General features: G+C 40.5%; 3 protein-coding genes across 3 annotated transcripts in view; all 3 read right to left on the reverse strand.

The window, feature by feature from the left end:
• LOC131882065 (leishmanolysin-like peptidase) overlaps nt 1-3704 on the reverse strand; it is a 12175-nt gene extending 8471 nt beyond the window's left edge. Inside the window, exons 1-2 of the mRNA XM_059229098.1 lie at nt 3594-3704; nt 1247-1541 (exon numbers count right to left, since the gene is read on the reverse strand). Of these exons, the coding sequence (XP_059085081.1) occupies nt 1247-1534 (288 nt within the window). The 5' untranslated portion in view covers nt 1535-1541; nt 3594-3704. The remainder of the gene's footprint in view (nt 1-1246; nt 1542-3593) is intronic.
• A 5120-nt stretch (nt 3705-8824) lies between these two features.
• LOC131882148 (N-acetylglucosaminyl-phosphatidylinositol de-N-acetylase-like) lies at nt 8825-10967 on the reverse strand. The gene is made up of 3 exons (XM_059229209.1): nt 10645-10967; nt 9952-10137; nt 8825-9139 (listed from the first exon to the last, which is right to left on the reverse strand). The coding sequence occupies exons 1-3, from the start codon at nt 10965-10967 to the stop codon at nt 8878-8880; spliced, it is 771 nt and encodes a 256-aa protein (XP_059085192.1). The 3' UTR covers nt 8825-8877.
• Nucleotides 10968-11061: 94 nt separating this feature from the next.
• LOC131882150 (UPF0538 protein C2orf76 homolog) lies at nt 11062-12700 on the reverse strand. Its single transcript, XM_059229211.1, has 3 exons — nt 11997-12700; nt 11583-11909; nt 11062-11274 (listed from the first exon to the last, which is right to left on the reverse strand). The coding sequence occupies exons 2-3, from the start codon at nt 11790-11792 to the stop codon at nt 11062-11064; spliced, it is 423 nt and encodes a 140-aa protein (XP_059085194.1). The 5' UTR covers nt 11793-11909; nt 11997-12700.
• Between the last annotated feature and the right edge of the window lie 3 nt (nt 12701-12703).

The following is a 12703-nucleotide window of genomic DNA, read 5'->3' on the forward strand; positions in this document are numbered from 1 at the left end:
AATCTTTTGAGGCTACTAGAAGCATATTGTTGTTTTGACACTTTCATTGCTGGCATTTCAGTTGATGGATTGGATTTGCGAACATCTTCAAGTCACACAAATTCTCTTTGCGAGTAGGATGAAGTTGATGATTTCATTTCGATTTCCTGTTTCTCTGACCCTTGTGGTAAATCATTGGATTGAATATCCCTTATTCATGGAAAGAAACGCCCACGAAACAACGTAGCACGAACTCCATGATTTTTAGTAAGAGCCAGCTTATGTAGTCCTCATGTTTAATCGGAAGTTCGTGTGCACTGATTTGTGAAACAAACCACTTTCATTATTCAGAAGTTTCACTGTTCTAGGAAACCGGCGTGGTTTCATGAAGACACCACCATAGACAGAAAAGATACACTTTGCTCCCTCACAAGTGAATGTTCTGAAACAGTTCGGATCCACGCACGTACAGGAAAACAATGATTGGACATGTAAGATAGTAAAACATGTCGAACCTTTAGACCTAGCTCTTGTCCAAGGATATTTTGAGGACATCAGTGAGAAGAAAACTGGCTGTTCGGGCTGTCTTGAACTTCTGCTCAACGCCAAAATGAAGATAAATGTATTTCTCCACCGATTAGTTTGCCATGCTCATTTCTTAATTTGTGGCAAAATTTAAAAAGGTTTAGATAGAGACTTTAAGGGTTAATAATATCGTATTAGGTTAGGTTGGGAACGGGCTTTTTTTAGAAATATGGATTACAAACGACCTTCCCACCAAATCGGCCTGCTCTTGGTCAAAGCAAAGCAAACAAGAGCAACTTTTCGAATTGAAGTAAAGAAATAAGAATCGTAGATCTCTTCAATTAAAGGTAGGTCATTTTTACATGATATAGTTGTATAGTGGATCGCTTCAAAGTTTGGAGACAGAAGAAACGTTTAGGGGATACAAAATTTTGGCTTCCGTTCGCAGTCCACATCTCTATAAGTCCACAGGTGAAGTTAGGTTAGGTTTGATTAGGTTATCTTAAGTTTAAAAAAAGTAGCATCGCCAACTAATCGGTGGAGAATAACATTTACCCAAAATGACCATTTTCTCCTCTAGGCCAATAAATTGTCCAAGGCAACTAACTTTACAATGGTACAAATTTTGATACGGTTCCGAAGTGCAAGATACAAAGTACTTGTTGAGACATCATGTCTCGGTTTAAACAGGTCTTATTCTCGAACAAATTTAACATCTGAACAACGGGGTGACTCATCTTACCTGAGCTCTGACGATTTCCTGCTGTATTTTACTCAGTTCGTCAACGCTTTTGTGATAAAACACTTGAATCCTCATTTGGTGCTCGGGTGAGCGCTTGTCTCTCTTGGAATTGACAGACTTGAGTTGCACGGGATGAGGAATGTCCTCAATTTTGGGAAAGTCATGAACACAATGAGTCTCTTGAGCCACATGGAAATCACCTCCATCTTGTTCCACAGGATGCGTGTGGATGGATATCACTAGAAACGCATTGGCCACGGCAACGGCTAACAGGAGCTTCCCGATCATTATTCTCCTGGAATGAATTGACGACACTCACTTGGAATGAAACCTTCAGTTCTGAAATGAGCACGCAAGTGATGAGGCACTTATTTGAGTTTGACACCGTTCTAGATCAAACAAACGTGTCGGTCAGTACTGTAGCTAATCAGAGGGTCCAATCACAAGAGATGATATCAAGCTGCGAACCACTTTGAAAGGGTTGAGGCGGGGGTGGGGTCAAATATGTGTACTACGCTTTTACACCATTTTCACACTTATGTGTCGGATAAGGGATTTTGGGAAAGCTATTTTCTTTTTATATGTCAGACTATTTATCCAAATTTAAGATTCTGGACGTGACAGACAAAAGATGAACAAGCTTTTTCAACCGGACAGTACTGGAATGCAAAATCGCATTGCAAAAGTATAATAAGTAAAACAGGAACTGAGCTCTTTGGAATAGAAAGAGCCAAAAAATAGTTTTACCTCTTGATTTTTGGGCTTGACAATTTTTGTTTTACAATTGGTAGAAGTGGCTGGAAGTAGTTAAAATAGTTGTTCAAGCTTTAGAAGCAATCCTAGTCCTAATCCTAATGGAATTAAAAATACGCTCATCTATTCTTGTCATATATTATATGCACATTTTCTTAGCTTACTCAAACTTGAAATCTTTTAACTATTAGCAGTGGTAAAATACCCTTAGAGCTTTGATGGAAATTCCCAACCACATTTTTGCATTTTTCTATCTCAAAAAATCATATTGCTTTATGGAATTCTAGCCCACGTAAAAAACTTACATAACTAAAAACATTATAAAAACTAAAATTTTAAAAAAACCTACTAAATGCAAATTGGGAGCACACCTAGTGAGCTCTTAAATATGAGTTATGATATCATCTATTTGATTGCTACTTAGCTACATTGGATTTAGTGGTCAAAATTTCATGGCTTTTAGCCCCAAAATACCCCGGTTATATGTTACTTCAAATTCCCAAAGAACTAATATCGATTATCAGTACAAAAAAATATAAAGATATTTTTTGTTTCTTGCATAGTCTCACAATAGCTCAATATGCTATATAATGTCACTTAAAACACACTATAAGTGTAATCTTTGAAAATGTGTTTTACAATTATCATGCGTACACTTAGTTACACATTAATTTGAATTCTGAAGACAATACATACCACAATGTTATAGATTTTGTCATTTCATGAAGACTTTTTTGAAACTGATTAAAAAATAGTTTCTTTAAGACTTCATTGATATTAATGAAATTTTCAATGACTGCTGAACTGAATGTCCTTTGGACGATTCTAAAATAAATTTTCAAAAATCTGCTCTTTTGAGGGTTTTAGATTTGGTTATGTAAAGTTCTAATTGAATTTGAAATTATGCAAGAAAGAGAAAAATAATCTTTTATTTTTGTGATAATGAAAATTGATATTAAATCTTTGGGAAACTGAATCAACAAATAACCGGGGCATTTTGAAGCTAAAAACGCTGAAATTTGGATCACTAAATCCAATGCTACTGAGTAACGGTGAAATAGATGATATTATAAATTATTTTCTAGAGCTAAATAAATGTGTTCCTAATTCAGATTGAGTAGGTTTGTAAGAATTTTAGTTTTATAATGTTTTCAGGTATGTGACTTTTTATGTGGGTTAGAATTCCATAAAGCAATAAAATCGAAAATTTTCCGTATATATTTTTTAAAGTAGAAAAATGCCAAGATGTGATTGGAATTTCCATCAAAACTTGAGAGGCCTTTTTGAACACCGTGTATAAGCATTATCAAACTAGTACTGGAATTGCAAACGAGATATGACAAATATATGATCAAGGCAAATCCAAAGGGAATGAAATAAGTTTATAGCATGTTTGTCTGACATTGAGTGAAGCCTTGTAATGATTGTTTGATATGCCCTCTAGAGCAGAACAAAAAGTGGCTAGCTCACATATTGTATCAAGAACATGTGCACACAACTAGCTCATGGTCCTCTAAAGCATTTCCCTACTTTGATCAACTGGCAAATCTACTCGAAACTTTCGAATTGTCTTATCTTGAATCTAGTTACTCACCCTGTTACTCCATGGTCATGAGAACAATGCAATAACTGAAATTCTTTGTCACTGATCACTTACGAAATTCCAGATCTGATGTCAGTAATGTGCTCCCTACAAGACCTGCTTGACGACTGACGGATCGTGCTTCAAATTTTCTGAGGTACCTACGTCAATGATCTAGGTATGATTCCACTTAACCATGATGCACCCACCGTACCATCCCTATTCTCCAAACATCGGAGCAGGCGGCCAGCCAAATTACAGACTCTATGTGCAGTATTTGTTGTTGAAGCGGAGCTCGGCCCAGTGGATTGCTCGAGTGTCTGTGAAATTCGGCTCGAACCAAACGGCTTGAAACACGCGGACAGAGACTCTTTAGATATAAACTGCGAAATAGAGTCTGTTTTGAGCAAAACAATTTTCTCTCGAATTTTGATCAAACGTTCGCTTTATATCCATGTTGTGACAGAGGCCCAACTAAGTGAGTGGCCTTTTTCAGTTGATTTGGTGAGGTGAAAGAACAACTTCGAGTGTATGGGGCTTTTTTCGACTGACATTTTTGAGCTTTTTTTTTAAACATGCATCATTAAAATTGGGGAAAATAAGCAAAAAGTGTTATTGAAAAGTAGGCACCTAAATAGCAAAACTCAATAAAAAAATGCTTATCCAAGGAAGAAGGTTTTTGCAATCCTATTTTCGATATTTTTCATTAGACCCACGAACTTCTAGAAATGTAGACTGTGAACGAGCTTCCCGTCAAATCGGCCTACTCTTGCTTAAAGCAGACAAGGAGCCACTTTTCGAATTAGAATAATAGAATAAGAAACGTAGATCCCTTCAAATAAAGGCAGGTCATTTTTATATTTTTCATATGTTAAATGGTTCGTTTCAAAGTCATGCTATCAAAAGCTTATGAAGTGAGGAAGTTCAATATGGTTTTGACACCGCAATGCTTTCCCCGACTCTATATCCCAATTCATTTTCCACGAATAAGTTGGCAAATGGAAATGACTTTTTTTTTTGGCTAACCATACCATAATAGAGGTCGGTTTGTCAGTGCTTTGTCCCTTCGGAGTTTTGACAATTGGTTGTTTTCACGGTACTTTTGATTTTTTTCTAATCATGAATAAACACAATTAACTTTGTGCATGAAACCGTCCAAATGATTCAATATTTTTGTTTTCGAACCTTTGCGTGGTTAAATCAATGTATTCTGTCTACAAAAAGGCTCACAACACGCAGGGAAAGTCGTTTAACAGGAATAAGCGTAAACATATGCAAGTTAGCACAAAATGCATCAGAAAAGGCGAAATACCGGCCATGCGGTATTCTATTTCAATTTTCCCCCATTTTTTATTATCATCATTGTTATGGCTCATTCGGTTGAGAAATATCCGACAGCTGCTTCCTTAATTAGACTGTAAAACTTTTCACGTGGTTGAATAGTGGTTAAAAAGCCCTAAATATATAAACTCCTCTTCAGAATTAAATTTTTTGGCTTACCTTTTCTCCGAATCCGTCATCGTTCTTAATTTTTTGAGCTTTTTATCAAATAATATGGCTCCGTTATGTGGCAGCTAATTTGGACTGAACAAGTTAAACTCCTTCTAATATTGAAATACAAGAACACCTCTCGTGGAAATCAAATTTTCTAGTCAATGTTCCTTAATTATCGGTCTTTGAAGATAAGTTGGCATACAATATGACACAGGTATGCCATTCTTTGTAATTTGATGAACTTTATTTCTATGATCTACTTAAGATACAGAGGTAGGTTAGTGGTAGAGATGTTTGGCAACACTACAGGGTGGAAAGGAATTGGGGGTCTCCCTTCGTGCTTTTTGAAAATCCTTCCCCTAACCTCAAAGAAATGCTGGATCATATTGAGTCGCACATCTTCATTAGAAGGCACTATTACAAACCCTATCACCATAACATGAAAGATCCAATTTTAGTCTGAAGGAGATTAGTGACCCTCTAATGTTTGGCCGTCCCAAGACTGACTCTTGAAATCCCAAATTTCCCCCTAAGTCCGGTCTGTTCTAAAGGGTTATGCAGTTCTTGTGTGACGTTTTCCGTTAACCAATGGTTCAAGGATGGGCACCAAAAGGCTCACGCACTTCCTTCAGCCTGTAGACGGCCTTCAGCAGGCTCTTAGCATTGGTTCTGACATCAAGATTGTCCTCAGTTCAATTTTCGAACATTGTTTTTGGTGGCAAGCGATGGGAGGGTTGCCAATCATCTCTAGGCTCAAATTAGATCATTTGTGATACGGCATTATGTTTTCAACATTTCCTCTTAGTGAAAGCCTAGGTTTCAATGTCAAAAAAATCTCTGAGCGGGAAAGAACCTCGTCAGAAGGATCTTATGAGGCCCTTAATTTCTTTACACCCTATATAGGAAGTCACATGAGCATTGCAGTCCAGAGAGGAAAGTTCAAGCACAGGAATTAATTGATATGCAAGTTTCAATGCAGAAACGTCAACATCAAGCACAAATCCAAGGGCTGTTAAAAATACAGAGGTTCTGTTATGGGGACGGAAATGTAATTGTAATTTAGATAGCTGTAACGACATTCTAATGTAATTAATTACAATTACTCTGTTGTCAATGGAATTAATGACAATCACAAGTAGATGTGATTTTAAATGCAATTACAATTACAACTGAAGTCGAGTTTTTAACTCCATATAATTTAGTTAGGAGCAACAGCTCATTGCTCTAATTATGAGTATGTTGAGATTAGCAAGGCCAGTCAAGGAGAATGGGTGACACCTCAGTTACTGGTGAGATGCTCACAGGTTCTTGCTCTTGCTTTCTCGTACTTGATGCATTGTATCTTGGATCAGGGCAAGTTTATCTCTGCTCTAAACTTGGTCCACATTGTTTCAATTTTTGCAAAGGGGAGATAAGCCGCTCCCCACTAACTATTGGCCGGTTTCTCTCACTTCGAATGTTGTGGAGGTGTTTGAGAAGAACCTGAAGCTCAAACTTGAAGAGTCCCCTAAATTTCATGAGGTCCTTCAAGCAAGGGTTTCGAGCACATTTTAGCGCGGCTACCTAAGTGATAGAGCATGCAGTCTCAATATGAGCAGCCGGAGAAAATTCTGTAGATATAGTCGTTTGTTTAGAATATATCATGTTGTCCACTCGTGTCATTCAGAGGTCCTACACTGGTGACCTCAACATGATATTAACACGCAGCTGTCTGATAATGTAAAGCAGGTCGTAGACAAAGTAAAGAGTAACAACTACTTAGCTAATATTGTCGCCAAGGCAAGGCTGGCACCCTTGTGGTTTACAAGTTTCATTCTTAGCCGGTAGCAATTAGTTAAGGTTGAAGGCTCCCTTAGAGGTACACTTGATGTTAGGTTGGGTGTTCCACAGGGCTTCATGTTAGATCCTCTCCTTTTCGAAGATGATTGTAGTGCTGTGACTAACGCGCGACGAAGTTGTACTCGGGTTCATGGGTGCCAGCAAAGGTCGACGCTCAATCTTTGCTCAGTCTGGAGTGGCGACTCTCAACTGCATAGTGGGTCCCTTACCACTTTTATAAGTGAAATCGAATGCATATTTTCAAAAAAATCCTATGAGACATGTATACACCTCACAGTAAAGAGACTTGTCGTCATCTTTATTGTTCCATTTCATAAGCTTAGTAGCAATGTCTGTATCTCGTCTTATGCTCATGACAATTCAAGCTGGATTCTTGGATACGGTCAAGCATGTTACGTATACAGTCGCCCCTTTCCTCGCGTCTTACGGTGGTCAAAAAGCCTGATCAGGGTTTGAGATAAATACTAGAGTTCATCTTTTCCAGCTTGCTAGCTCGTAAAATCATAGGGAGTAATTTAATCTGATTGATTTAGTGCATTCTGGCTCAGATTGAACGCTTATATGCCAAGTAGTTACCAACATTCGTTTGAATATTTCTGTTAGCCTCAAAAAGGCTTTTGATCCACTGTAGCAGTCGTCACACTGGTGAGACGAGTAAGCTGATCATCATCGACGAATCCACCCTTTTAGCGTCTGGAAAGAACGTAGACGTTGATTCTGTGGTAGGTTTTAAGTCAGACTTGAACCAGATTTTAACCCAAATGCCAGATCAACCCTATGTTTCATGAGCAAGCCATATCCACCAACTTTACTGTATTATTGGATCGGATTTGACTTCTTTTTTCGAAAAAACTGTTTTTCGGATTGAAGAAAATCTGACAGCACCGAAAAACCGAAAAAATGTTGTACGTTTTGAATTTCGAGCAGAAAGAGCCCAGAACAAATCTGTACACTTTCGAGTTAAGGATCACGAGTGGTTTAATGTACCCATTAGAGAACCTCTATCTATTTCATCAGACGGTGTAGGCTCGAATCCCACCTTCGGAAGTAACCTATTGTTAAGAAGGAGGCGCGTTGCAGTGGTTAGCGCAGTTTTCGTTTATGAGAGAGGTCCCCCGTTCGATTCTCCTTCCCGACCTTTCTCAAGGAAACTTGGAGTAGCTAACCACCCCCACAGATCGAGAACCAAATTGATATAGACATGACATACTGCCTTTCAGAAATAGTTTACGGACGATGTGATGGCTAGCTTCGCTTCTCTGGCCCGGCGAGACTCAACCCTCCGACCCTAGCGTTAAAAGACACTTGTATAAACTTCAATCCTTTTTTTGGCAATAAGTTTTCATTTTGAAGTTCTGGGGAAAACATTCGCATGAGCGGTAAGGANTTGAAGAAACTTAAAGCCTAGATCGGACAAAATTAGTATAGAATTAAATAAGAAATAAGTTTTCATTTTGAAGTTCTGGGGAAAACATTCGCATGAGCGGTAAGGAAGTCCGCAAAAAAGGTCCAGCCCGTTCTCCGAAAACTGCCCGTATCACTTTGGACCTACCACCTCGCCCAGACCAGATCACACTCTCTTGGCCCATGACATCTCTACCATATACCGAACTCCACCACCATGTCTTTTATAACTTTCAATGGATAAACCTGGCTTAGGTATTGATTGATGCGTCTGATACAAAACTGCAAAACCTCGAACTGTAGGCAGCGTCCTCTCGTGGCTTCTTGTACTCGAACACAAATGCTAAATGCTTCATAATAAGATACTTTTTGAGTCAATGGCGGCGAATTTCAGAGGCTACAACTTGGATCTGAAGAGACGTTCAAGCGTCACTCATGATACCTTGCCTTCCAAGCGGTTTCGCTGCCCTCAAATTTGGGACTCCCCGAACATTTGTAGGCATCCCTGATGAACCAACGAGTTTTATTTTAATCAATAATAATCGAGAATAATTTCTGGCTAACTTGCACCGGCGTGACCACTGATCTGATCGAGAGTATTGATGAGGACATATCGCGAGAAAATCATGTACAATTTGCGAAACCACACATACTGCGAATGATGCGACGCCATCGCTTTCTGGATGGTGAGCCAGTCTTGCAACGAAGCGATATACGAGAACGGTGATAAAATGAAGCTCATTGGAAGGTCGAACATGAATGAGTACTTCCGTAACATGTTCACACTCCTCAAACAGTACACACGGCAGTGTTTGGGTAACCTGAAAGAAGCAAAAAAAATAACTCTCAATCCGACCATCAACGCCAAAACTAAAGGGTGAGGCATGTTTCAAAATAACAAAAAACTGTGAAAATCACTCTTCAGCTGCACACCACATTATTAGAGACATAGTAATTATTTCCGATGTAGTATGTCTGGCTGTTCTATTTGTATTTACAAACAAATAAAAAGTCAAAATTGATGAAGCCAAATTGATAAATGCGCAAACAACACTAGTCGATTTTGAGTCCTATATAACGAATGTTAATACATCGCTATCCAAATCCAATAGATCAACAACCTCTTGGGATCCCGATTTAAAAAGAAGTATTATAAGAAGTATTACATTTTGAGCCTAGAGTATGCGTGAAACAACATTAGCCTCACAATCTCAAGTTCATTGATGGATCAGACACTATAATATTAAACTATAATATTGAAGCAAAATAAAATCGTTTTTCGCCTTGAACGGCTTCCATTCCCAGTAGTGGTAAGGAACGCCGCAGAACAAGGACATTTTCGGGCAGTATTCAGATTAAGGTCGAGGCAATGAATGATCTGCTTGAAGTTGTCGTGCCTCTTATCTCATTTCAATTTGATCCGGAACAATGAATAGTGATAAAAAGTTAGAGATAACACTCCTGTTATCCAGCAAAATGAAGAAACAACATGATCGTAAATTTGTGGCCAGCCTTCTCCCTGCACCTTGGGATACTACTCATTCTCATTCAAACAATAGAATAACCACTAAAATACCAATTGTTTACGTGTCATGCCAGAAATAATAGCAAGCGATTTTAAATGTGATTTTACCTCCTCTCCAGACACAATAATGCCATAGCGTTATAAACCGACGTGTGGTTTTTGTGTCCACTCACACCGTAACGATCGAACGTGACAATCACGTCGATATCTTGGACAATGGTCATGTGCAGGATTGGCTCCGAGATCAATTCCTCTTTCCAACGAACATCCGGATTATCTTGTAGTTTCGTATACCTGCAACCAAACAAACACATCCATGATTTATGTAGATTAGTGGGAAAGATGTCACTACACTACATTCATGTTGTGTCCTAGATCATACTCAGCCCAATCTTGGTGATTGCACTCACTGAGTCACGATCCTCCGACTGTTTTTGCCCACGCAATTGAACCTAAACGCTACTTGGTTCACCAAGTCCATTCAAATCGTCCATTTTTAAAAACATTCCATTTCTTGAAGAAGGGTAGTCTAGTAGTACCTTCAATCCATGGAACTGCCTTTTTCTGCCTACTCTATTGTTTATCAATTATGTTTAATGAACTTCATAAACCATCCATTTCAAGTTTTCACCATGATCTGCTGGCCCCGTTGATCAACTCATCCAGTTCGTTGGAGGCTCGTGTGGATTGGTCTGACACTCAATCTATATTAGTCGTACACGGCATCCATATCCTACTCGTTCAAGTGCCACTGGTCAGAAATGCAGTTCCATGCCCAGAGGTCGGAAATCCGGCACGTACCTGAGAATGAGGATGTTTTGTTCCTGAATGCCAAGAAATTCACAAGCCTTATAGAGTTCATTCTTCCTGAGATGACCCTGGTTATTAAAGTTCCCGATGGACATGCACAGCAGAAACACCGTCGTGTTCTCCTGACGGCACAGATTCAGGATGGCTGGACCAAAGAACATGGCCTCGTCATCCGGATGACTAGTGACAAACAACACCCGTTGGGCCTTGGGGATCTGTTTGAGACGTGCGTAGGGCCGCATATAGGCCACAAAGGCGTAGAACATGAGGCAAAAGCCCAGAATGGCGCTCAACGCCACTGTGAGCACTTCCATGTCTCCCGGAGGGATTGGGTGATGGGATGGGAAAGAGATCCAAATCACTGCCACAAGACACCCACCGGGTTGGGGTTGATCGTGATCGCTGGGGTTATTGGGACGGGGGGTTCATGGTGTGCACTAGATTGATGTCCGGATGGGCCTGATAGGCCATGTAATCGGCGCGTTTGAAGAGCGCAATCTCTGTCTCATGCTTCACACCACCTTCGGCTAGGGTTTGGTCTGGTTTTAGGATGAGCAGGTCATCCTCGCTGCGATTGATGACGGGATCACTGGTTTTGGCGCCGTGGGCTTGATGCTCAATCTGCAAATTTGGACAGACCAAACAAAAACCCATAAATCAAGAGGGAAACATAAAAAAGGTGCATACAGGGAGGCATCTAGGTTTTTGGTGGCGGGAAAGTTTGGATGGGAAGACGTATAAATCTATGTTTCGACAATTTCGTTCATTCGTGAATGTGCATTACTTTGGATTTTCATTTTCCAGTGTGGGTTTTGGTCATGTTTTCATGTGTGGTTCCAATCTAGCACATTCACAACTTATTGGCAACCCTGTGAGGGTTTGCAACTTCTCAAGTTGTCCGGCATGGCCACAGTTGGTTCGACACTCACCTTCATGCAGTCGTAATCGAATTTTCTGAACGGGGGTGGCAATCCGGGGGCTGTCTTGATGTGCTCCAGGACTCGCACCATGAATCGCTCCACCGTTTGACTCCAATCCACGTCTTTGAGCACGAGATGGCGAATATTGCGATGCTGAAAGCTGCGAATAAGTCGCACACACACAATCCCTGGCTGAGAATGGGTTGTTGTCTCGGCCATCGGATTAGTCAATATCTGGGTGGGTGGGTGGGTGTTCCTTAGACGCCTCTGGGGGGGTAACACGATTTTGTCCCCTATCACATTGTTGGGGACGAGCTCAGGAATTCGATACCAGAACTGTAAGGCTAATCCATCCAGTGATTGTGTGTGTCTCTTTTCTTCTGTTATATGACTTGGACTTGGCAAGTAGAAGCCACTGCTTACCTCTTACTGTAGTACCTCATTCAGCTGCCAGGGTGAGCTGCAGTCGACCCAGAAGAACGACGGAAGAACAAGAGGGTTTTGGCTCCTTGGCTCTACTGCGGACTGCGCGGGGCTGGGGAGCACACACGTTCGACTACTCATATCGTTGCCGAGGGTATGCGGCCTCCATCCCAAGCAGGACCCCCAGGATCCACTGGGTTCTTCGAGGTTTCGAGATAAGTCGGGACGCCATGGCTCGGTCGAGGGGCGTCCCAAAATCCGGAAGAATCTACAGGAGGTTGCCCTGAAAACTTGTGATGGCTCATGTGGACACTTTCCTGAAGTCTGGAGTATTTCAAAAATTTCCTTGGGCCATCTCCTGAGGGGGAGAACTCGCGTCTGGGACGCCCGAAAACTAGAGACCTGGTGGAAGAAAGGGGCGGTAAAATTTCTGGTGATAGAGAGAGAGGCTTTGATAGGCGGCTGAATTGGTATACAAATAGTCTAATGTCATGAAAGTGGGACATTAAATGCTCCCCCAATAACATGATCAAGTATACATGAGACTAGGGCTATAACTTCAGATTGAACAAATATTGTCGATCGCAATATGAGGTTTTTTTATTTCCGACCAATGAGGCACCAAAGGGACCTGCGTTTGGGATGGGACACTTGACCTCACTCGAGCAGTCATGTTTTCTGCCACCATTTTCTGCCACCTGGTTGGT

Source organism: Tigriopus californicus, chromosome 6 (genome assembly GCF_007210705.1).
Source record: "Tigriopus californicus strain San Diego chromosome 6, Tcal_SD_v2.1, whole genome shotgun sequence".
In the NCBI taxonomy this organism is placed as follows: Eukaryota; Metazoa; Arthropoda; class Copepoda; order Harpacticoida; family Harpacticidae; genus Tigriopus; species Tigriopus californicus.

Excerpts from the sequence above, each read along its gene's own strand:
- LOC131882148 (XM_059229209.1), bottom strand. The coding sequence starts at position 10,967 with ATGGAAGTGCTCACAGTGGCGTTGAGCGCCATTCTGGGCTTTTGCCTC. Across the intron at positions 10,138-10,644 it reads CAAAACATCCTCATTCTCAG|GTATACGAAACTACAAGATA; the intron begins GTACGTGCCGGA and ends GTTTGGTTGCAG. Across the intron at positions 9,140-9,951 it reads TTATTGTGTCTGGAGAGGAG|GTTACCCAAACACTGCCGTG; the intron begins GTAAAATCACAT and ends TGCTTCTTTCAG.
- LOC131882150 (XM_059229211.1), bottom strand. The coding sequence starts at position 11,792 with ATGGCCGAGACAACAACCCATTCTCAGCCAGGGATTGTGTGTGTGCGA. Across the intron at positions 11,275-11,582 it reads TCGATTACGACTGCATGAAG|ATTGAGCATCAAGCCCACGG; the intron begins GTGAGTGTCGAA and ends CCAAATTTGCAG.